The following is a 26,106-nucleotide window of genomic DNA, read 5'->3' as shown; positions in this document are numbered from 1 at the left end:
ATTGGGATGGAGAGAGCAGAAGAATTTAGGAATCTGTCTGTTCTTGCGAGAGAGGGGCGCCCGCTACCTTTGTAAAAAGAATTTAGGAATCAGACTAGATCCCAACCACCCCGAGCAAGTTTTGCAAGTGTCAGAGGGATCCACGATGTCCTGCAAATACGCGAGGGAGTTTGGTAAAGTATTTGATGAAACCTTGGGAAGGATAAAGGGTTTTCAGCATCAAATATTGCTAAAAAGCGGGAGTGTGCCCACCGTAGCCAAACTCAGACCGGTGCCCTTTGCTTTGCGGGATAGTGTTAAACAAGAATTGCAAAAACTATTAAAGACAGGTGTGATTGAGAGAGCTGGGGGTGTTGAGTGGGTTTCCCCAGTCGTAGTAGTGAAGAAAAGCTCAGGGGACATAAGATTGTGTGTGGATATGCGTGAGTTGAATAAGTGCGTGTTGGTGGACAGGCACCCGCTACCCAACATGGGTGAGTTGCTGACCATGGTCGGTGGGGGGGAAGTATTTCTCCAAATTAGATATGACGTCGGCCTATCATCAGGTGGAGTTAGAGGAGACATGCAGAAAAGTCACAGCGTTTGTGACGCATGAGGGAGTGTTCCAGTTTAGGAGGATGCCCTTTGGGTTGGCATCTGCCTCCTCTGTATTTCAGAAAATAATGGATCGCTTTCTGAGAGGAGTGAAGGGGGTATTCTGTTTTCAAGATGATGTATTGGTGAGTGGAGCGACTTTGGAGGAGCATGATGGGAGTCTGTACCAAGTGTTAAAAATATTTAAGGATAGGGGTATCACGCTGAGAGAAGGGAAGTGCAAGTTTGCCGTGACAAATGTGGACTATTTGGGACATGAAGTATCGGGGGACGGGATTAGACCCAAAGAGGAGATGGTAGATGCCATAAGGAGAGTGGAGAGACCTTGTAATAAGAGTGAATTGAGGTCTTTTCTCGGAATGACGGAATTTTATCAAAAATTTGTGGTAAATTACGCTGACAAAGTGCAAGAGATGAGAAAAGTTCTGAGGAAAGGTGTTGATTTTGAATGGAATAGTCAATGTGACTTGGAATTTAAAAGAATAAAGGAAGATATAGACTTAGCTCGTCCTTTAGGATGTTTTGACACAAGAAGACTGTCTATCATAACAGTAGATGCCAGTGAGTATGGACTCGGGGCGGTATTATCTCAGAAGCAGGATGATGGGTCTGAAGAGGTGATAGCACATGCATCGAGAGGTCTCAAGGGAGCAGAGATGAGATATTCGGTTATTGAAAAGGAGGCATTGGCGTGCTTCTGGGCTGTAGAACGATTCAGGAATTTTGTGTGGGGAGTAGAATTTGTAATCCGCACAGATCACAAACCTCTAAAGGCCATATTCGAAAGCAAGGGCCTAGATAAAGTTTCCCGCAGAGTGGCAGGTTGGGTCACCAGGATGCAGACACATTGTTTTAGAATGGAGGTCATTCCAGGGAAGGATAACATATTCGCGGATAATTGGTCGAGGGTGAGAGTTGCAGATTCTGGTGTTGTGGACTGTGAAGAAATGGATTTAGTATTTATCAATACCGACGGTATTGTGTCCAAACAGGAGTGGCTGGATGAGGTGAGGAAGGATGAGACCATGAGCAAGGTAATTCCTTATGTGGGGTCTACGGCATGGCCGATTAAAGCGAACATGGCAGAGGGGGTGAAGCCGTTTTGGGAAGTGAAGAATGAGTTGTCTGTCATGGATGGGATTTTATTCAGGTGGGGAAGAGCGGTAGTCCCGATAGGGTTGAGGAAAAAGGTGATAGAGTTAGCGCATTGTGGTCACATAGGTGTTACAAAAACCAAAGGGGTGTTGAGACAGGAATATTGGTGGCCTGGTTTTGATAGAGAGATTGAAAATTACTTAGCTAATTGTCAATTTTGCATCAAGAGTGGAAAGGGAGCGGTGGCCAAGAAGCAACCGTTAGTGGATGTGGGCCTCCCGTCAAGGATATGGAGTGAGATAGCTATGGATATTCTAGGTCCGGTGGAGTTAGGTTATGGTCGAGGAAAATTTATTGTTCTGGTCGTAGACCTGTTTTCTAGATGGGTGCATTTTAAAATTGTGAGAAATATCACTGGAGAGAGTATGATAAAGACATTGCAGGAGATTTTTGCCAATGAAGGCCTACCGGAAAGTATATTGACAGACAATGGTCCCCAGTTCATAAGTGGTAACTTTACCAGTTATCTAAGGAAGTGTGGAGTTGACCACAAGAGAACTTCATTGTACCATCCCGAATCCAACGGGGTAGTTGAGAGAATGAATAGGTGTGTGATGGAGAGTATTCGGATGGGTGAGGAGTGTGGTCAGGATAAGATAGCCATGATACAGAGTAGAATATGGGCTTTGAGGATGGCACCTCATGCGACAACAGGTCTGTGCCCGTTCGAGCTTATGAGGGGCAGGAAGCCTTATTCCGTGGCATGTCCGCCATGGCTGGGTAGGAGTAGAGAAACGGATCTGGTCGTTGATGAAGTAAGAAAGTCACTGGTGAAGAAGAAATCCGAATGGGTCATGCGCGAAAATCGCAAGAGAGGGAGGAAAGAATTGCGCGTGGAGTGTGGAGATTGGGTCAGGATAAGGAAGGGAGTTGTCAAGAGGAAAGGAGAATCTCTGTACTCGGATCCTGTCCGGGTCGTGGCAGTCATGAAAGGGCCTGTACGTGTGACGGGAGGGCAAGTGTGGAATAAGGATAGAATTGCCACTGTGGGGCAAGCCCATGTATAGTTGAGTGGAACGCCATGGGACTGTTTGCTGCTGTGTTGTTGTTAGTTTGTGTGTTTCGTTTGTTTGGGAATGGGTGCGTGTGATTTTCAATTTGAATTAAAGGTTTAAGCTCATGGGATAAGTTAAAAAAAAAAAAGGGGAGATGTGTTGTGATGTCTTGAGGGAAGACTTTCAGTGCTTCCCTGCTCTCCCTATATGATGATGTCTTAACCCTGTGTGATGTCATGGAATGTTCTGGTTGCATCTTACAGATAATGTTCTAAGTGGGTCAGTTGGAGGAAAGTGCTGAAGGAGAGGAGCCTCTGATCGTTGGGGGTCTTCTTCCCTTATATGTAACCTAAATAAATACTGTTACATGTCTTACCTGACTGCGCCAGCCTCTTCATAACAGTACTTATCACAGCCATATACTCCTGTTAGGGCACCGGCTTGCCTAGGTTGGCCAGGAGCTGATGCGACAAAGTCTGGTCTTTGCTAGTTCGCAGGTCGTTTGGAGGTAAGTTCCTGCATCAAAAGCATGGATACAGGGTGCCTGAACAGTTCTGCAGTAAGAAGCACAGAGGTGTGCTGCTGTTGGTAAGTATTGTATGGTTCCGTAAGTTAAGTTTGCTGCTATCTGCTGTTTGACCCCCCAGCCTTTGAGTCTTGCCGTCTTTGTGCCACTTTCCACTTGCTTGTTGTCTCTCTTGGCTGGACGAGGAGTGGAAGTCCGGTCGCTGGGGCCCCGATGGTGGGTTTTTGAATTCTGCGCTGACCAGGTCACGCTGCTGGAGGAAGCGCCAAGCCATTTCCTGGTCGTCAAAGGTGTGCCACTGTTTCTCCAGCTGGATGCACCACGTTGCTGGAAATATTAAGTAGTGTCTGTGGTCCGATGCCTTCACTGCTTCAAATATCGGGTTAAAGCTCTTGCGTCGCATGGAGTCCTCCAATGAATAGTCATTGTAGATCCTTATGTCTGCCTTTCCAACTCGGATGGGCATGCCGCTCTGTCTTCTTGTGCTGGAAATTGAGGATGCGCATAGTTATAATCCTCGGGTGCTCATTTGGCAGTGGTTTCCGAATCGGTGCCCGGTGCAACCTTATTTGAGGGGTCTCACGCATTTTCTATCCGCAGAACATCACGGAAGAAGCCGTAGATCTATGTTTCCAGTTTCGACCCCTCAGTGTTTTCGGTGAGACCAACCACCTTCAGGTTATAACGTCGGGAGCGGTTCATCTTGATAGTCAATTTTTTCCCCCAGGCGCTGTAACTCCCTAACTTCCGGTCAGCTCTACTTTGCCACTCTTGACACACCCTGCACGATGGGATGCTGGGGTCCTCTACGCTAATTTTCAGCCTTGCTACGTGGCTCCCTCATCGGGTTTGTTCTGTCCGTCCGGGTTTCTGCGGCAAGGCGTTGCTTCTGCCATTGGGCTAGGGCTCCTGCGGGCGCAGATGTTACCTCTTCTTGCTCCAGCTCGCTTGCGCCCTATGTAGCGGCTGTCTCAGCTGTGGGGTTCATAGGGCTCGAAGGCACCCGGGTACACCTGCTGATCTAAAGAGTGGTGGGTCAGCCACTGGTGCCCCTTGACGTCCGGTCCGTCCCTGCGTGCAGTCGTGCTGCTGAGGCTATTGCTGTTATGGGGCTACCGTTTCCAGCCCCATTTGATGCGCCTGATAGTGCAGTCCCTCCCATGTGAAGCGGGTCCTGGAGCAGCCCTCTGTCTGCCGGGGTTGGTTCCAGTTCACGCCAGTGGATGTGTCCCCTCAACTGGTGTTTGGAGCGTTGCGGTGTGCTTCACAGTGGTTGGTCAGGTCCTCGCGCTGGTCCTTTTGCGATGCCATCTGGGGGTGCAACTTTAACTTGGGTGTGGGGGGAGCGCCAGGCCCTTAGAGGTTACAGTTGTTGCCCCAGAGGGGCTTCCTCCTGAGGTACCTACTTGCAGAGACCCTCTTGTATATTGCTCTCCTCTCAAATATTGTGGTTGTTCAACTTCCAATTATAATCCACCTCTTCCCAGGGGGCTTTTCATGTATGAGGCTGATCTTCCTAAACTCACAGGTCTTTATTCCCCAAGTGTCTTTCTCTAGTACGCTCTCTTTCTTATCATTGGGATATGGGTTGACCGGTCCCTTTTCCCAGCTTTGTTTCTCTCCCCCTTAGTGGTTTTCGTCTTTCTCCTGATCTAATTAAAAGATCTGGATGATCAGATTGTTTCCACTTCTTTTTGCATTAGTACTGGGATGAGTTACGTTTAATTTACAAGTCCCTCTTGCCCTTGCGGTATTCCTTTTCCCCGTATTACCTTCTGTTTTCAGAGGTAACAGCGTCAGTATCTGTAGGATGTTGGACTCTTTCTTGCTTTCTTTGTAGCTCTGTGGCTTTCTGTGGTGTCTCTCTGTGTCCCACTCTTGACTTCTGTATAGCACGGGTGCCGTGACTCGGACCGGGAGTTCCTTCCGCCTGTTGGTGGTGGTGGTGTCAATGTTGTTGTACGGGTGGGCTGCACTCTGTTCCACCATGTTCGGATGTTCTCTGCTTTCAACATGTGGTATCCCTAGCGTTTCTCATCTCACATACTGAGACAGTCCCTGCTCTGCTATGTACAGGGGGCACTCAGCCTTTCGCTCTCTCTCTCGGCTTTCCGCCCTTTCCCTCTGGTCCTTTGGCATATCGCCCCTTTCCAGTATCCTCGGCACAGCCCATTGAAGACTTTGATTTAAAGAGATGGCCTCAGTTTCTAGTCGTTAATAATGTAAGTGCACTTTATCTTCATGAAACTGATAACATTCTGATGCTTTACACAAGTCCATGTCCCCAAAGGGGGGGGGGGGGGGGGAGTCTCTTCCAGTGAGGTCCCACTTTCCTCAACACCTAGAGTAGGTGTCGCAGCGCGGTGTCACCTGCCTAGCCTCACATGGGGGCTCCCCCTTGGTGAGAAGGGACGAATGACCTGAATTCTCCACACTTCTCAGGGCAAAGGTTTAAAACGGTGCTACACCGTGTATAGGGAAGCTAGCTCTAGTACCTCAGACAAGCAGGTATGTGAGAACTACCAAGACGCAAGTCAATGCATGCTGGGAGACAGTACACAATCCGGTGCTGCCCTAAGAGGAAGCACGAGGACCCCACTTGGACTTCCCTTCCCAGCATGTAAATCAATATTCAACTCTCCACTTCAAAGTTAGTAATCGTTATTGAGGAGAGGAGTTAATGTATGCTGAGACATGTAGTCCCAATATCAGTGCAACCTATACGGGACACGGTAGAGAAAATAATCCAACATTAAATGCATGTTGGGGGGGGGGGGGGGGAGTCTTACCAAAAATCACTGTGATAACTGGGAACCTAGTCCACAAACTGTGTGAAAACAGAGCACAATGCATGTGGGGAAAACTTTGCTAACCAAAGATCAGGAGTCATTGTAGTAACCAAGCTTAATGCACATTTAGGATCGAGGTCTAACAAAAGAATGACAGTCAATACAACCTGATGCATGTCAAGAGAGCAGGTGTATAAAGTGCTGTAATCTTGAACGAACAGAGCATTATTCATATTGGTCAGTAATCCCGAGGGAAAGAAAGGAAATCACTCCTGTAAGAAGTGTTCCCAACACTTGAGAAATCAAAGGCTGAAGCACTTCGGCAAAAGAAAAAAAGCCTTATCAAAGCAAAGATATTAGTAGTGAAAACTGTATATGCTGCTCTAAACAGAGACTAAAAACAAGAGAGACCGAGTTAAAACGATAGGATGATAGGAGATCAAAAGAGAGTAGGAGGGTTCTCTTGGATTTTAAAGAGAAATTACTGTATTTGATTAAAAAAAATATCATTTTAATATACCAAGCAAATGCAGTAATTTGATTGGGAGAGGGATCACCACACAAGAAACAGTGCATTATGGGAAATTAAGGCATAATTCCCAAAGTCCATCTGAGAAAGAGGTGATGCAGCGAAACAGTAAAGAGGACATTCTGCACATTGCAGCGTGATAGGATGCTGGGTCTTGGGAGCTGTACAGGAAACATAGGTTCTCAAGTACTAAATAATAAGCTTGCATCAAGCAATTGCATACCCGCGCAGTAATTTAAAATTGGGCCTGCGCAAGGCGCAAGGTGCAGTACCATTCAAATTCCCATAAAGAATTTTTGCTGAGCAGGTTTTCACAAAAGGGGAACCAGACCCCAGCTAGGTCTCCAGACCTCTTCATCCATCCTGCGTTTTTGCGCTACGGTTCCCTAGGGGAATTTCACCGGGATTGGTTATTTTCTGAACTCCCCCCACATCCCTTCGAACTTTCCAGAATAAAACAAACCTTCAAAATAAAGAAATACAAATGTAAAATACGTCAAATGTGGCCGAGTACATTATTGAAGAGCTCAGTGCAAATCTATCCCCACGAGTCCAATGAAGAAGCCCACCCAAATCACCTCGATAATAGAAACCCCAGTGCAACCAGGACTACGGTCCCAAGAGGGAATCTGTAATACAGATTTTGGACTGGTACTCTACAAATTAAAAGAGTGAATCGCAACAGCACTGATTATTTCTGTGACGTTTTGCACAGGTTCATGTAAAAACAAACACGGAAAGAGAACATAGCAACGATTTCAACATGAGAATACGTTTGTAGCCACTGGCTATTTTTAGTCAACGTTTTCAAAAATGACCACTAAAAGTTACAAGACTGTAGCGGCTCCTCTAGAATAATCTGATAAACCACTGTAATATGTAACTACTGCACCTGGACTACTAATAATGAACCCATAGAGGCAGAGCGGTGGGACTAGCACCTTTAACAAAAACAAACTCCACATGACCCTGTCCGCAAATTATTTGAAATCCTAATTCAGTAAAATGGGTGGCTGCACCAAGCACGTTTCGCACAATGCATTAATGTAATGTTGAAGTGTTAAAATGGATGCGATTATCTAGAGACTCATTTTGTTTCTAATTAAAATCCATCTCTTCCAAGGCTTTCCATTTCATGTGCGCTCATTAATTTGGCTTTGAAAAAATGCACTAGACTTCAAAGACTGCATTTATCCACAGCAGATAGACCACAGAGTGCGTGAGTTCAGGATTCCTCACACCACTCTCCCATGAAGCATCCTGGAGGTACGTAAAAAAGCTAGACTAATCTAGCATCATTTTTTAAAAATAAATGTGGAGGTTATTATCCAGATAGGAACTAATAAGATATTTTCTTTAGAACTACACATGTACAAGGCTGAAAGTACAAAACCCCAGATGCACAGAAAAAAATGGGAATTGCAGTGCTCATTTGCCACTTCAGTAAGGCATGAACATCTAAGGGATTTAGAAACAGGCAATGGAAAAGCCAACAGTTGTGGCATTAGTGTAGGCACGGGATAGGTATTTGCCAGGCACTGCCATAACTGTACTACCTGGCTACACAATGGTCACAGCTGGGAAAAAGTGTGATTACATGGGCATATGATATCGGTCCTTGGCTTAGGTGTGAAACACGGGAACAAATCAAGTGGGTGAAGGCACACTTGATTAAGACATTTTTATTACAGATGTAACGCATTTACAGTTGCAATTAAGCCATGAACACTCAGGAGACTACTTGGAAATTACAGTGGCAGGCCAAAGTTTGATGTTACTATTTGAAAGAGCTAGCTCAAAAAGATCGTGGGAAGATGGGTTGTGGGTCTGGAGGGACAGCTAGCCTGTGGAATTGGCCATAGGATTAGCATAGCCATGGGCAGTAGAGTCTAAATAACCAAACGGCACTCACAAGCAATGTGTCCCGTTTCACATTCCATCCACCTTCCTAGCTGTACTCCAAAGCAATCGTTTCGGTTTAAACACCACATAATAGCCAAAACTAACCAATAAATGCAGCTATCACAGGAAGATTCAAAGAGCACAGCAATGTGTATATTAGTACTATGCTTTGTATTCAGGTGCACGCGATTGAATGGCATTTCTAACAATCATTCTGGCATTATTTGAAGCAGAGTAGATTATTCCAAATGGGACTTAAATGCAACAATGTAGCTTTCTTCTCAAAGTATCATCATGCAGTATTTACAGTCTTCCCCTCTACTCCAGCACTGGTATACAAAGGTATAGGAGACGCACAGCGGTAATATCTTTAACTGAAGGAAAGCATCAGAAAACAAAACAAAAAAGAAAAGAAAACATCTCCGAATCCCCACAAATAATTATTTTCAAGATCACAGTGCCAAGCCCGCAGAGACCATGAAAAAGTACAGCACAACCACCACGAAGGTGAAGAAACGGGAAGAGGTGCAAGCGGGCATTTCTTTCTGATTAGGCACCCTTATAAATTTACCAGCTTACCACCAAAAAGGAACAGAGTGGAGAGCTTCCCGGATGGCTTAGGATGCACTCCAGCCGTCTAGCTGCAAACTGCCAAAGGGCCAATAACCATACACTTTAATGTCTGATGGATAAAAGCTGTCATCATACATGCCAGCTGACGCAAACGCCAATGCTGAACATACAACGACCAGGGCTACCGTTCAAGACCCAAACACCGTCCCGCAAACCACCGCCAGGTCCCTCCCTATGGAGAAGGCCGCCATGATGACTGCTGTGAAATTTTCTTTTAAACTGGTCAGTTGTTCTGTATTTAATTGAGAGGGATTTAGAGAAAGAAAGGGTTTGCTCTCAAACTGCGCACACACATAGAATAATAAGCAAATGCAAATTAAATGAGTGGTTTTAATCAGAACTGGTGCAGCCTGACACGTGTTTCGAGCTTCCCGCTCTTCTACTGAGGCTTAATCTTGGCTAGTGTGTATTTTGAATACAAAGGTAGAAGTTGAGTAATCTGACAAAGTTAGGCGTGGGCTCCCATTATTTTGCAGTTGCACGAATGAATTTTCAGTAAATTATTATCTTGCAGTACGTTCACTGCTATGTGGGGAACTTGAGAGGGTTGGGCGTTTACAATGTTTGGAGCAGTCTGGACATGCTTTTTGGAGGCCAAAACACTTATTTTAGAAATCTAAAATGAATGGGGGAGGGCTAGCCTTAAAAGGTCAGATGCTGTGACTTGTATAGGGCTCCTCGAAAGATCACTCCTTACTGTGACAATCGGAAAACATTGCTGCAGACAATTCAAATCAATTCTACAGCCCAAGCATGTGTGTATTTTAATGGTGTCAAAGGAGGCGACTGACACTGGTGGCATGATTGTTGTTAAAGACATTTATTTAATGAAAATAAAGGAGGATAACCCTAACTATCCCCAATGCTAAGAGGGGTTTTCCTGCCTCAACTTAATACTAAGGATGATGTCAACATTTCCAGTAAAATAAAAAGTCCACCGTCCTGTGCCAATTCTCATTTCTTCCCTTACACCTCAAACTAAACCAAAGGTTGTTGGGTCTTGTTAATATAGAAGAGCGGTTTCCTTCTTCTGTAAAGAGGACTACCATTTCAGTAGTCTGGAGGGACTATTTCCTGAGGAAATTACTCCCTTCCCCGGGTTGTAGTCTCTTTCAAAGGCACCACCAAGTTCTAGATTGAAAAGTCTCCGTTCATAAACTAAGTAAAGTTCCAACTCGAAACACCTTGATGACAAGAGAATGACTACCTTCCCTTGACTAATCACAATGTTCACAAACACCAAAGGGCATGTCTCTTCTCCCCTGGCCTTCCTTAAGGCCTCTCAATGCCAAGACTATGACTTCCCTTGGCTTGGCTTTTCTCACAATGTTCACAAATACCAGGGGGAATGACTCCCTTCCCCTGGCCTTTCTTCAGCTTCTCAATATTCACCACACCAGGGAATCGTGAGGAAACACCAAAGAGAATGGAGTAGAAAATAACGTTGAGACAGAAGTCATGATAACAAATATGTCTTAATTAGCTAAAAACAGAGTACAACTGCACAGGTTGAAAAATAGGGCAAAGACCAAAACAGCCATTGAATTATTGAACTTAGAACGGATGTGCAACTGCAAATAAGCCACTACCATTCAGAGAACTGCTTTGAAAAACAATGGCAACCCCAAAAAGCTCATAGTTTTATGTCCCTTGCATGACTAAGCTAGCTCAAAAAGTTCATGATGGGTGATGGGTTGGGAGGGGCCAGTAGCTTGCGGTAAAGACACAGAATTAGCATGGCCATGGGCAGTCAATAGGTGGGTAGAAAAAACAAACAAACAACAGAATGTATGTCCCTCCTCACATTCCTTCTCCCTCCTATGTGTAAAGCATATTTCAAAAGGCTTTCCTTTATAGGTGGCAATACTCAAAAACTAAAAACGTAAAAAGTGCAAAATCAAATCAGTAGGCCAAATAGTCCAGACGAGGTGTGTAAAAGGTTTACTCCATGTATTGCGAAGAGTACTTTCCGCATGTATACCCGTGCAAAACATCCTTTGCGTAATACAAGAGATTGAAAGCTGGCCAGCGGGGGAGGAGGAAGTGCAGCAAATCCACTGGGAAGTGGAGGGGTGGAGAGAAAGAAAAGATGGAGCGAGGCGGTGGAGATTTCGTGGGTGTCCCCTAACAAAGGAGAGCAGGGAGACTGGGTCGGGTGGTGCAAAACAGACAGGGTTTCTGGGAGTATTCCCAGATAGGTAGTAAGGGAAGGATTTGGGGAGGACGGACAGGGAACAAAAGGACACCTTTAAGCCCCTCCAATTGTATGATAGCTGTTGCACAATCGGAGTTGTGAAAAGGATCCTTTTTGCAATAATCACAAAGAACCGTGTCAGAGTCTAAGCAACAACTTTAGTCTCCTATGTAAATGGTTTTCTGAAGGGATAAGTTGCAGTTTTGGACCGAACTGAAGGTGGATCTCCACATAACTGATCAGACACCTAAGAGGTTGCTCTGGAGGAGGCCTGCACAAACTCTAGAGCTCTGCACCAAGTGTTTTTTTAATCGGGGTAACAACAATAGTATTTAATGCAACTGATTCCAGGAGCACGATCGGATGTATTATGACACTATGATGCAATCGAACTGATTTTGGCTCTGGTCAATACCACTACAGGGTGAGGGGCCTGCTGACTGGTTGAAATTTCACCAAACCTCAATATCTGGTAGAAAGATAAATGCAGATGATCCCCTTATTGACTATTGGGTTGACAGTCTGGTGACCTGGATTGTCCACCATCGCTTCCCCACCAACCCGTCACAAGCACCTGCCTGCTCAAAAGGCGGGTGACATGTCACAACTCAAAATGGCAGTTCATGGCCAGAAGCCTTGCCCATACACAGCACCATTAGGCACAGGTCTATGCTTCTGCTGCAAAACCTTTCCGCATAAATACTTTGATGAGGAATACTGGAAGCTACATCTTTCAACACTGCACACTCTGGGACATCTCTTTGGAAGATCTACCACAAGAACACTATTGGGCAAAGTCTGCACAGTGCATAACAAATGATCAATGCCATCCCATTAATAAACAGGTGCTTATCAAAATAAAGGGTTTCTCAAAGAGCATCTGTCACTTTAAGAAACTCATTAGTCCGAAAGCGGACACTGCTAGATTTTTTTACCTAATACCATATGCGAGAACCTCATTTGGAAAGGCTGCAAGATCTCTTAGCTTGTATGTCAATTCATGATCAGTGCCTCACATGAGAGGGCTTCTGACTGGAAAGGTTCACAGGACCGACAAACAAAATGACATGATCACCAACACATAAATAGTCACAGTATCCCTCTGGAAATTACGTAATTTATTAAACTCTTTGCTCACACATCAATTCTGTTCAGATGCAAACAGATCGGAGTGTGGGCAGGGTCGACTCAGCCCTTTAGTCTTCGAAGGTTGATGGAACTGATTTGGATAATAACAGAGTCCATTATGACAGTACCTACAATGAGAAGGAATATAACACTCTCTCATATAGAATGACATATTAAGAATGTGTAAACAGAAAATTCGAGGTAGCCCCCTTGGAAAGTATTACACTTATATAGCCTTCTGGGTACCTTATGGATTGTTTTGAATTTGCTACTACACTGCTATCCAGGAATGGTGTGCTGCCAACGACCTCCGCCTTAATGCTAGTAAGACTGAGATTCTACTCATCGGCACACCCACTCCCTCCTTCCCTGCAGCTCTCTGGCCAACCTCTCTTGGGCCTCTTCCTGCTCCTACCTGCAAGGCAAAAAACCTCCGGGTCATCTTTGACTCCACACTCTCCTTCTCTCCTCATATATCTGACGTCTCTAAGAAGTCACACTACCAGCTGCACCTCCTTAGAGGTATTCTTCCCTTCCTCTCCTTCCCCCAGAAGCTCACTGTTTCCCGAGCCCTGGTTCTCTCGAAGCTGGACTACTGTAACAGTCTCTATCTTAATCTGCCTGCCTCCACTCTCCGCCCTCTGCAACTCATCCAGAACAGAACTGCGAGACTTGTCCTTGGCCTCAAGCCCAGGGACCGTATCTCTCCAGGACTGAAATCTCTACACTGGCTCCCAGTGGCTGCGAGGATTAAGTTCAAAACCCTCTGCATTGTCCACAAGGCCTTCTGGGGCCTGGGGCCTAAATACCTGCAACTCTCTCTTCCTAAATATCTTCCTTCCCGAGCCCTTCGCTCATCCGTCTCCAACTCCCTCAGGGTCAGCCGCTTCTCGAAGCAACGAGCGGGGGGTAGATTTCTCTCCGCGGCAGGAGCCTCCCTCTGGAACAGCCTTCCTGCCTCCCTGAAACTTAAGGAGAACCATCTCCGGTTCCGGAAGCACCTCAAAACCTTCCTCTTTGCTTCTGCCTTCTCTCTCCCTCTCCCCTGCTAAATTCTTCACTAAATTCTGCACTGAATCTGAAACTTGGTCACTCTCACCGACCTCGGTCCTGGGCCCAGCCACTCTCCACTTGCACTGCCTCCCTGGCAACCCCTGCACTGCGGGACTGTCTCTGTATCCCTACAGCCCCCCCTTCCCAGCACTTGCCTGCACTTACCACCAGCTGGCCCTATTTATTTATTTATCTATTTATTTCTATTCTACTTACCTTGTACTGCACTTTTCCCTTCCCCCTACCCCTGCACTTGCGCGGTCTGAATGACACCTGGCCTAGTAGGATCGTTGTCTGTCCTCCCCCTATTCCCCCCTCCCTGCCTCGTCGCGCCTTGAAACACTTGTGTATAGGCGCGTTACAAATATCATATCACTTACTAGCAGGAACTGAGTGAACTCTGGGTACGGCAAACCCCGTTTCCGTTCCTTTCCAAAGTGCATTTGCACAAATTCCGAATCCCAGTTGAATGGAATGTGTTGATGAATTGTGGTCTGACCAAACACTTGCTTAACATCCTCTGAAAGACAAAAAGAAAGGACAGTGTTAAAAAAAAATGGAAACGCAGAAATAAAGATAAAGCAGCAGAGCACCTTTGCCGGGTGCTAGTAGAAGAGCATCTGGCAATCACCAAAGCAAGATAACTGGCTGGAGAGCTTCTCAAAAGTGAATGCTCTGTGGGCTCTATGAAGATGGTAAAGGGTGGTCCCTGAGAGCGATGGGGATCAAGAGGCTGCCTGACGTATTCTGGCAAGTAAGTGTTGGACACATTCTTGGCAGAACACTTGCAGAATAAGAAAGTACACTGCAGGAGTATCACAAGGCCCAAGGAGATCACATGTCTTTCATGTTCACAACTTTAAATGATTTGTTTCGGAACCATTGCTTTGGGCTAATTCAAATGTTTGGCCATTCTTATTTTTAACATCAGTGATCAAAATAGATTTTTTAAGTGCAGGTTTCATCAATGTAACAACTACACTGTGTTAACAGAGGAACAATATATTACATCCTACATTAGAAGTCGGAGTTCAATGTATACTTCACATGCCCACTGAACCACCCCGAAACGTGTGCACAGGTTAGGCCAATTATGCACAACGTGTAGTTTGGGCACTGAATAAAAGACAAATGGAAGTTGCTTGGGGTTAGGATGAAAGAGCCTCCCACCTCTACATCCCCCAAGGTAGCAGCGGGACACTCCTTTTGCAACCTTCTGGATGAATTGATAGAGGTAAATCTCGCCTGGGCCCCTTGAGACATCTTGGATAGTGTATCAGAATCCATTTTACTCGTACAATTTCAGTATGTTTACTTTTTACTCAGAAAAGCTTCACTAAATGTCATGAACATCTCAGCATGGTTCATTCAATCGGACCCCTCATCTAGTGGGCGTGCAGGAATGCCACTTGGAGGATCGAGATTACCCCTTCTTCTGCTTCCCACTTTTCATTTGGTTTTCTCTGCATTCACCTGTAGATGGACCATTCTTGGTTCTCGCACTTCTGTCCATTGGAATTGGTATCTGCACATTACACTTAGGATTTATTATGAGGGGCTTTCATAATCTTATCTGGCGCAAAAGGCTGCACACTCAGATCTCGAGTTCGACACACAACAAAGCTAATTCTACGACCACAACTTCAATGTACTGGAACGGCCTCCTTCCACTCCTGATCAACATTTGTTTGATCCATTACCAAGCAGCACATACACACCCCTGTTACACAAACAGACCATCACCCAGCAGCCCCCTTATACCTTTCCAATTGTGTGTTTTTTTCCCATGGTCCTCCTGCTTCACCTTTCGTCTAATAATTTCCCCCCTTTTCTCTCCTCTTAAATACCACAGGCTAGTTTACCACTGGTAGGGGCACAATACGCCACTATATGAACAAGTCGTGGTAGGCAAAGACCCCTATGGTGGCCATGGCTGCAGAACAAAAGGTTACTAACACAACCTAATAATCTACAACTAACAATGCAAGTATATCTGATATTAAGCGCACATTACAGACAAAGGCTTTTCTTTTTACGGAAAATGGGAGACAAAAACCAAAAATGTATATTACAAAAAAAATTAAATCAAGGAAAATAATCATAATTTTAATAGGTTTAGATGGGAGTTCCCAATCTTATGAAGGTACTACAATAAGCATGTTACAGAAATAATGAGAACCTGCAAGAGCATGTCCTTAGGGGGGCATGTCTAGAGCACAATTCATGGGACATTTTCTAGGGCACCCCTACACGCCCAAGCAGCTGCAGCTGTAGTCAATGCTTCAAGGCCATCTACGTTCTTCATCACCTGAAGCCCAGGAAGCAAGCCATCAATCCTCCCCATTAAAGGCCCTTCTCAAACACAGCCAGGCACTGCCTATGCAGTAAATGGAATTTAAAACGATGACGAGGGGCGGTAGAAGAAACGTATCTGAGATTTCTCATAAGAAGCATTTCCTCCTCTAGATGTTAAAGCTGCAGAGCAAGAAGGGGAAAAGAACATGTTATGGTGTGAGGAGAGAAAAGGGACAGCTTCAAACTGGCATGTCATATTTTCTTCTATGCTATGAAGTTACTAATAATACAGCAGAGATACTGGAAACGAGAACAGGAAGAAGCCCCTAGCAGAAACGGCTGTTCACATACAGCAGAAAATTGCTACTTTGTGAATCTGCAGAGTGACCGGTACAAGACCCACCCCTGCCTGCATGACTTCAACTATCTTGCCTCTCCCTGCAATGCCTCACACCTCCTACCTCCCACCAACCTATGCCAGCCTTTCATGTCTTTACCTTACTTTCTCACCAGCCTGCGGTCAGCCATGCCGACAACCTTTCCAATCGGCTCACCTCTTGGCCCATTCAGCACATCAGCATGCCAGCCTAATGGCTAGCTATGTACAAATAATCCCGGCCATCCGGTCTGCACCCCTTCATCGATACACACCACCCCACTTTCTCCTTTATAAAACCTGCTCACACCCCTCCTAGCGGTGCCTTCTCTGAACTCGCTCAACCAATGGCCCGTGTCAGAGGTTCCTGAAAAAAATACCCTATGCTTTCCCAAGACTTGACAAAGAAAATAATACATCAAAAATACTCTTCAGAATGGCAACACGACAGATACATCTGGGCTGTGCCTTTATTGGGGTCGTTAGGTATGTAAATGCTGCACTGAATTTCATTGAGTTGTTCATTGAGAATAATCTGTCAAATTCTGAGCCCTTACAGCTTTTGCATGTATTGAGTTAAGGAGCCTTAAGTCAGAGAAAAAGCCCCATCTGCCCCCCTCGCTGCCCCACCCAAGGATTTCCAACCTCTAACAATCGGACTATAACCAAGCCACCAGTGAGATAAATTGGGTACAATGGGCAGCTCGGATTATTTCATGTAAGCCACCTCAATTAGGCTTTTGGGTATATGATTTTAATTGCTGCATGCCTAAGTAGTGTCGCTCTGAGGGAAGGCTCCAACCTACATTTTCATTAAAAAAGCATTAGTGGCCAGTTAGTGCTTGCCTCAGACAGGCAGTTCACAGGTTTGAACTCGGAGCAGTCAAAGCAGCACTTTATCCTTCTGGGGACTCTATCATTTGGTAATAGTCACACGTATTGCTGTGATTAGAAACTAGAGCAGGTCTGCAACTTGCGGATCTCCAGCACTCATGATTCCCACCATTGAAAACGCTGGCTAGGGATGACGGGAGTTGCAGTCCAAAACAGCTGGATTGCCAAAGGTTGCAGACGACTACTAGAGGAAACTATCCTGAAAATCTTAATACACATGCCGTATTACCAATATTGGCGTTAGTGCTGCTGAAAGGGTGTCTATTTCGTGTTACTCTAGATACAAAAGTCTCCTAATTTTGCTATTATAGTTATGTTCTGTAGATTGGTTGTCCCCTCCCCTCAACCTGAACCATTGTTTGGAGGTTCGTCTGTTTTCAATTTGTTGCGAAGTGACTTCCAGGCTTACTTGGATTACTTCTAAGGTTCATTGCAGGAACTTAAGACACAGTTACAAAAGGATACATATGTGAGAGTATGGACTCTAAACAGCAGTGGCCCCATCACCCAGACAGGGGAGCTCTAACTGCCTGCCTCAGTATGGAACCCTCAGATCAACATTCCATCATCCACACAGTAACATTCCATGTGACATCACAGACTCACAGCATGACACAGACAGCCACTACATAATACATCTCCTTCCCTTACCAGACGGACACACACACACACACACACACACACACACACACACACACACACACAAGGTCACTACACAACACAGCTCCTTCCCTTACCAGACACAGACACACACAGAAGACAACAACAATACAGCATTACTCACAAACTCAAACGCCAAATAGACTCAGCCTATCAGGTGCAACCAACTTAGCCAATACATTCAAATACCACAGATAACCATGAGACACTGGCCAGACATCCCAAGTTCATCTGCGTACCCCGCATTTGACCACTGGCGACCCAATGGCAGCATTACAAGAGTCTACCATGCCAAACTCACTGTCTGGAGAAAGCACAGTCTTTGGCACAACAACATGTAGGAACAATATCACATACGAAGGCGCTACCTCCTTTAAATAACTGTGGAAACAATCCAACGTGGCACTAATCCACTCTGATGCCAGCACTACTTCATACTGGCAGAGGCACTACCTCTCGCACATCACCATGTTCCACAAACCGGAGGCGCTACCTCCTGTTAGGGAGAATTCTCTGTTTAGGCTGAATTTCCTAACCTAGTGAGACCCCCAGCAGCTTTGCTGGATTTTTTGGGTTTATTTTTTTCTCCTGCCAAGAGTGAGACTCTTTTACCCTCACTCTTGGACATGATTTGAGTGTGTTTCTTTGAATCTAGAAGTGTTTAATGGGCTATGGGGTCTTTTACTCCATAGGGCTTCATGTGTTTTTGTGATGTGTGTTACACAGCACCCTCAGTGCAGTGACACAGGGGTGTCATAGTGACCCCCAGTATAGACTCCATACCCTGGGACTGACTACTGTCTCCCAGGGCATGTAAAGTCACCATTGACTTTACTAGTCTTAAATTCTGAACAGAACCAGTACAAACCATCATATTGTGGACGTACTGGCTGGGGCAATTCGATTGCCCCAGGGTCTGTTAGTCGAGGAGGCACGTCTCCGTCCCCCCTGATCGAGTTTTGGCTGGTGGCAGTGGATACTACTTTTTATATTCAACCGCGAATATTTTCCTATGGGATTTCCCATTGTTTTAGGCTACTACCTTTATTTAATTATTTACGGTAGCCTCGAACATACCGCCGGTTTATTTAATTAATATTAATTCTCCGGTTGGTATTTTTTGCCAAAACTTGATTCTAAAAAGGCGTTTGTGTTCTTTTCTGTGACTCCAACCCAAGTCGAGCCCTTTGTTCCACTTTTTGGCAGGCTTCTCCACAGAAGCCCTCTAAAGTGGTGCCACTCTGTCTGGGGTACTTAGGAGGAGTGGAGGGACATTTAGGCACCCTGGACTGAGTTGCCTAGGCAACTTAAGTCGCACTCCATCCTGATTGGCCCAAGTGGTGAGCCGGCCGGCTCACCACTTAGCATGTTTGAGTGACAGCTAGGCTGAGTGAATGGGGGTTTTCTGCATAAAAGCAGGGCTTTGGGGACTGGAACTTCAGAAGTCGCCACAGGACCTAAGAATCCGACGAGGGAGAAGCTGAGCCGACCTGCCACGACACCACTACCGGTGGAGCCCTGCTGGACTGCCTCGCCACTTTTCCCAACGACAGAGGAGATCTCCCGCCGGAGAGTCTTCTTCCTTTGACTGGTGGGGATAACCAGTTTCACTGTCTATTCGCTTTCCCGACGTACCTCATGGCCGCCTTGCCCGTGCCAAGCACCCCGGCAACCGGGATACCACGTTTTACCACGACCACGAAACAAAGGTACCACCTTTAACGGGAAAACTCTGCGGCTGGTTTCTGCCCTGGTAGTGCAACGACCTTCATCTTTCCTCCATGTCGAGATCTTCTCTTCCCCTGGACGACGACGCAACTTGCACCCACTACCAGGAACAACTGCCACCGCTGGAGGATCCTTCCCACTTAAGTTACCGTGTCCCGCCTGGCTTCCCTTGCTACCGACTGTACGGGGTAGATTAAGCCCCCGGCTTTCGAACCTGGGTTAGCCTGGGACACCCTGGCTAAACTTTCCTAAGCCTCTCTAAACTCTTTTTGAACCTTCTGCAAGACTTTCTAAGCCTAGTGTAACTGTGTGATCTTGGGCGCATTTGTGCTCTGCTCTCTCTAAGAGTGGACCCAGCCTTTGGACTTTGGCTCTTCTGCCTTGCTTATAGTGTTCCTAAATCTTAGAGTGGTGTACCTTTCCACATTCTGTCTTTTTCCCTCCCTTTCTCACAAACTTATTGACGTGCAATCTAGTTAAGCGCTCACCTCTGTATGACAATAAGTGGTGTTTTACTGTGACTTATCTGATAAGGAAAAAGGGGTGTATATATTACAAGAGTAACTGTGTTTAGAATATTTTACAATAAGAGTGCTGGAGTGTTTCAAACTGTGTGTTTTTAAATAAATAATTCTATGCTTTGATACCAAAGCTCTGGTCAGTGTTTGCTTGTATTATTGTATCCGAGTGCCTATTGTGTATACTTTGCATACTGCCTAACTCTTCTTGAGGGAAGTCTGACTTCTCAGCCACAGCTACCAGGTAAATCTGGGTGGTACAGACTGCTACCAAGTGGGTTTACTGCCAACACCTGGAGTCTTAAATCTTTTGCAGTGGTCCCTTAGGGAACTGCACAGGTTTCTGCCTAACACCTCCCTCAAGTACACTTGCGTCCATGCACACCAGAGGCTCTCCCTCTCTCAAGTACCAATTGTGCCACACAGACCGGAGGCGCTACCTCCCTCACATACACTCGCATCATACACACCAGAGGCGCTATCTCTCTCTATCATGATGCATACATCGGAGGCGCTACCTCCCACAAAATACACTAATGACACACTTATGAGAGGTGCTACCTCACTCAAATGCCACAAGGGCAACCCAAACCAGAGGCGCTACCTCTCACCACTAGCTAGCGACAGTCACACCAGAGGCGCTACCTCTTAATTACAATTGTGAGATACACACCAGAGTTGCTATTTCTTACTACTACCTCAGTGTCACCGCACACCAGAGGCGCTACCTCTGCAGCGACAACCAGACTCATACCATATCTCATACCAATCCTTGCGCAACCGATTCACATCCAACCTCAAGAGAGTCAGGCACATTAACATATTTTCATTTACACGGCAAAAATAGCAATGCTATAATTGCAGCATATTAAAACATTTTATAATTTCGCCCTAAAAGTCCATGGTCATCTTTTGACCCTATGAAGGAACTTTGCTCCTAAAAGTCCATGTTGCAATAGCAACCAAACTCCTGAAAATCCTCAAAAGGTTATACTATTTCATCCATCCTTAAACACACCTTTTCATAGCAACACAGGCAAACTTCAACTGTAATGCACACACTTCAGTCTGCATTTTGATATAACACTATTTTTCCAAAAGTTCATTGGTGAACACCCTTAAGCTGCAAACCTTTCCTTTATTTCCTCAATTTAATAATCACTTGCACCATATAATCAAATGGAGAGAAAAGAAACATATTTCACCATGACACGGATTGATTTAGTTCAAAGGATACACAGCTACTTAAAAAAAAAAAATATTTCACCATGATACGGATTGAGTTAGTTCAAAGGATACACAGCTGCTTCTGCGACGAACTGGACCAGTTCACCCATATACCTTTTCTTTCTTTCAACATCATCACCCGCTGATGGTTTTTCCTTGCTGCAAAGTTTGGTGGGTTAACCCCTTCCCGGTTCATCTGGATCGAGTATCTCCAATGCTAGCTTACTTATTGGCCACTGCAGAACGCCGCTGGGTGAGGCGGAGCGGCTTCCTCTCTCCCGCACAATATATTTACTCCGATGCCTTCTGCATACTGCATGTTGCTACACGATGCCATGCCATGCCTTCCCGGATACTGTGTGTTGCTACTAGATGACTTTTTCTATGACATCCGGATACTGCCACACAATCCTGTACGTCTCCTTCACTTTTCCAATGGCTTCCGGATACCGTCAAGTGACAACGTCGCGTCCTGTACTTATTTGAATGGGTACTTTACTCCAAGCCTGTATCACTTCCCGTCTCGCTGCAACATTGCCACGTATCTTCTGCTCTCTATATTCAAAATCTTGGGCAACTGCTGTAAGACACAGACGGAACGTTGGAGATCCATTTTCTTCGCCAGTACTCACTGTAGCTTGGGTGACATCACCAGTCACTTCCTTACACGGAGCAATGCTGAGCTCCTGCTCACCAGCGGTCATCTGAACAGTGAGACCCAATTACGGCACCGCTACTCTGTATAAACTCACTTTCTCCCTATACTTATTTTCTGTAGTCTTGATCTCGATCTGGGCGTACTCTTACTCATGCTTTAGTACTTAAACTTCCCTTCTTATCAAGACAGCTTCCCTTGTAATCTCCTTCAGGGAGACAGTTCTGGGACATAAACCTAAAGTCTTATTAAACCCGACTGAGGTCTTCTTAACGCTAAGTGCCAGATTAATTTTCCAAACTTTCCTCTATCGCCTTGCTTCTTCCTTCAACCCGTAGGTGTAACTCCCCCTCCAGATTGAGGGCGGGTGATCCCTCAGGCAATGGGACTTTCTTACTCCTCCCCTCCTTAGCCCTGGGTGATGGGTACTGTCTTACTTGTATCTTTGGGGGCAGTGCTGACCTGCACTTTGTCCTCCTCTCTCCTGCACCCCCCGCAGCAGGTTCCTTCAGACATCAGCTTCTTTCAGCTCCTTCACCATGTGCGCAGGTTCTTCTTTAGAGACCAACTCGTCGCCAATGTTGCAAAGTGACTTCCAGGCTTACTTATAAGGTTTATTGCAGGAATTTAAGACACAGTTACAAAAGGATAAATATGTGAGAGTATGGACTGTAAACAGCACTGGCCCCATCACCCAGGCAGGGGGGCTCTAACTGCCTGCCTCAGTATGAAACCATCAGATAAACATTCCATCATCCACACAGTAGCATTCCATGTGACATCACAGACTCACAGCATGACACAGACAGCCACTACATAACACATCTCCCTTACCAGACAGACACACACAGAAGGTCAATACACAACACAATTACACAATCTTGGTCCAAAACTAATCTTAGGCTAGGACTGTTGGAGAAGCACAGCAGATTTTCCTTGTCGTCGACAGAAGCAGACATATTACAGCGGATTGCACTCTTCGTCATTAAGACCAACTAAACAAGATCAGATAGCACGTTATTATGAATCCCTTTCAGCATGGCAGGTGAAACCCAGATATGCAATAGATGAAATGCCAATTCAGAAAGTCATTTCAAGAGTTTTCCACTCAAAGGATCACTCAAGATACAGTCACATTTCGGGTGTCTTTCAATTTAACTGGCATGTTGGATGAGAACATGAAAAAGATAGATAGTTCTATCACAATAGGGAGAGCTGTTGGGTAGGCTATCGACAACCACTTCCATAATCAGGATTTTGAAAAACAGGGTACCGTAAAAAGACACAAGATACGGGCTGCAGACAATCTAAACTAAAGAAAGAAAGGCTAGATCCATATACGATCCTGTGCTGAAAAAGGGTTTGAGAATGTGCACAACAATATTTTAAATGAATCTTTAAGAAGGCCACTGGTTATTGTTTTCACAACATTACAACCCTTAAGCTGTAAGATATAGTGGGTTTTCACAATTTTGTATAGAAATAGATAACATACTAAACATGAATCCTCTGAGGGAGATCAAACCTACAAAATTTCTCCCACCTCTAAATCCAAATATCTGAGTCTCACATCACACCAACGCGCTTTGTTCCTAACCTACTACCCAAAAGCCTAGTAACTAGCACACTAACCATCTAAATCCTTCTGATATCACTCCTAGCCAATGGATAAAGTTATTTGCGTCCAAACCAACAGCTAACCAACCTTGTTGTAGTGACCACCGCAACAGCAGACTTGCCTCAAGACTTCCCAAAGACGCACTATCAGGGGACCTACACCAGGTAAAAGCCTACTCAACTTTCCGCCTGAATACACCTGATCCAACAGTGTCAAAACAACAAAGCCATACCACTAAAACATCCACCCCTAAACCTAAAACAGTCAAAGTTATCAGCCCCCAGCAGATCACCTCCTCCATCATTAAAGGCGCCTTAATAAATGACACTATCACTAACAATGACCTAGATTTCTTAGCGATCTCCGAGACCTGGCTTCATGCCGCAGCGGGTCCCTCCCTCCTCTTGGCCATCCCTGACTCCTACACGGTAATAAGAGTGGACAGAGAAACATCCAAAGGCGTCGGGGTGGCCTTCATCGCAAAGACCTGCCTAGGCATCAGAGTAATAACCGCCCCTCTTGTCAAATCATGTGAATGGCAAACAGTCAAACTAGCTACCTCCAAAACCAACACCCTAACTATCCACCTAATCTACAGACCTCCTAGCCCCATTGGAACCTTCGAGGAGGATATCATCACCATACTATCTGACACCACCAAACGCACCTCTCAAATCCTAATACTAGGCGACTTTAACTTCGGATTCTCTGACCCAAACGATCTTGCAGCGAAATCTCTTGCAGACTCTTTAACTGAACTTGATTTCACGCAAATAATGAATCAACCTACACATGAGAAAGGAAGGATACTAGATTGGGTTGCCGACCACAACTGTGCCACCTCCATTACATCCGTCGAGCCCCAGACATTGACCAACCACTCTCTAATCTCCTTACCATCGGTACCGATCGACCCACCACCAAGCCTAAACTTCCTGCGCCACCTCTCTCCATGAGAAACAAACATAACATCACCACAGACAAGTTGATGCCTATCCTGATCCCGACTCTAAACTCTACCAAGTCCCAAGACACAGAAGAACTTGTTGACCGATTCAACACTATGTCTCAAGCCCTCAACCACATCGCCCCACTTAAACTTCGCAAGAGCAAACCGAGAGCTCACCTCAACTCTTGGTTCACCCCTCAGCCGAAGGCCCTTAGGTTATAGAAAAGGAAACTGGAATCCAACTGGAAGACTTTACCCTCCAAAGAAAACAGAGACAGTGACTGAAATAACTTCCCGCTACAATGCAGAAATCATCAGGACTAAACAAGAAACATAACGACAGGATTCCGAATGCCAGTTCCAGTACTAAGGAACTCTTTGCAATCCTGAGGGAGCTAGAATCCCCTCTAGCACCCGACGACTCCCACCCTTAAAAAATAAAGAATGGTGCATAGACATTCAAAATGCCCTGGCCCACAAAATTGCCACCCTACAAAATAAAATAGCTACCAAACGGCTCCTCATAACCAGCCCGCAGACTTATCAGAAACGACACAACAAGCTATGCTCTAACACGCAAGAATTTAAATTTGCCCAAGATACCATTCTTGAGGTCGAAAAGATCATTCTTTAAAACCCTCGAGATGCCAAGGTGACATCTGTCCAGCACCTATAATCAAAGAAGCAGCTAGAGATCTCGCACCATTTATCACAAAATTAATTAACGCCTCCTTCAGGACCTTTCAGGAACCTAACAACCTTAAAGATGCCTGGGTCCTACTGCTGCTCAAGAAAGCAACTCTCGACCCCACCATACCAACTAATTACAGACCGATAACGACGGTACCCTTCTTACTAAAAATAATCGACAAAGCAGCCTATATACAAATCCAGAAGTACTTGGAGAATAACTTACTAGGGCTTAGACAGTCGGGTTTCAGGCCTCTCCATGACACGGAAATGGCCCTAATTGATCTGAAGATGCAAATAGACCAACTAAAAGATAACAGACAATGCGCACTCCTCCTACTGTTAAATCTCTCAGCTGCCTTCGATTTAGTGGACCATAACATATTATGTGAACACTTGTCATCTGCGGGTAACTTCTCCCAAGCGGCCAAAGACTGGAACAGATCCATTCTAAGCAACAGATCGATGAGGGTCTTCTCCCCCTCTGAAGCTGCGGACCCTGTCCCTATCACTTGCGTCACGCCAACGCTATATAATGTATTACCAAGCCACTATTTGACAAACTCGACCTTCTGGGTGTCATCTAAACAAATTATGCAGATGACACTCAGATACTCATAACCCTAACCGGAACTTGCGAATCAGACCTTGCCCTTCTAAGCGAATCAGACCTTGCCCTTCTAAGCAAAATATACCTCCTCATTCAGGCATGGATGGCTACCCACAGCCTCTGCCTGAATGATGAGAAGACGGAAATTCTAATGCTAGGCGCCCCGATCCATCTAAACAAATTAAATATGCAGTATTCATTCTTCAACATTGATGGCAACATCATTAAAACTGCCAACGACACTAAAACCTTAGGATTCTACGTAGATTCTACACTGAGCCTTAGAAAGCAAGTTAACGTGACGGTCTCATCCACTGCTTACACATGCAAGCTTATACATGCCTGTAAACCGTACCTCTCCACTAACAGTTGCCTCATACTAGTGAGA

General features: G+C 45.4%; 1 protein-coding gene across 2 annotated transcripts in view; it reads right to left on the bottom strand.

Moving 5' to 3' along the window:
• The window catches only part of SLC25A13 (solute carrier family 25 member 13), a 1,524,563-nt gene that overhangs the window by 976,002 nt on the left and 522,455 nt on the right, over positions 1-26,106 (bottom strand). For both annotated transcript variants that reach the window (XM_069648547.1, XM_069648546.1), the window contains exon 5: positions 13,879-14,018. In XM_069648547.1, the coding sequence (XP_069504648.1) occupies positions 13,879-14,018 (140 nt within the window). The remainder of the gene's footprint in view (positions 1-13,878; positions 14,019-26,106) is intronic.

Source organism: Ambystoma mexicanum, chromosome 2q, assembly GCF_040938575.1.
Source record: "Ambystoma mexicanum isolate Mex_15411 chromosome 2q, UKY_AmexF1_1, whole genome shotgun sequence".
NCBI classification, from domain to species: domain Eukaryota; kingdom Metazoa; phylum Chordata; class Amphibia; order Caudata; family Ambystomatidae; genus Ambystoma; species Ambystoma mexicanum.
The sequence above is the reverse complement of the archived record's forward strand: the minus strand, read 5'-3'. Positions and strand labels throughout refer to the sequence as shown.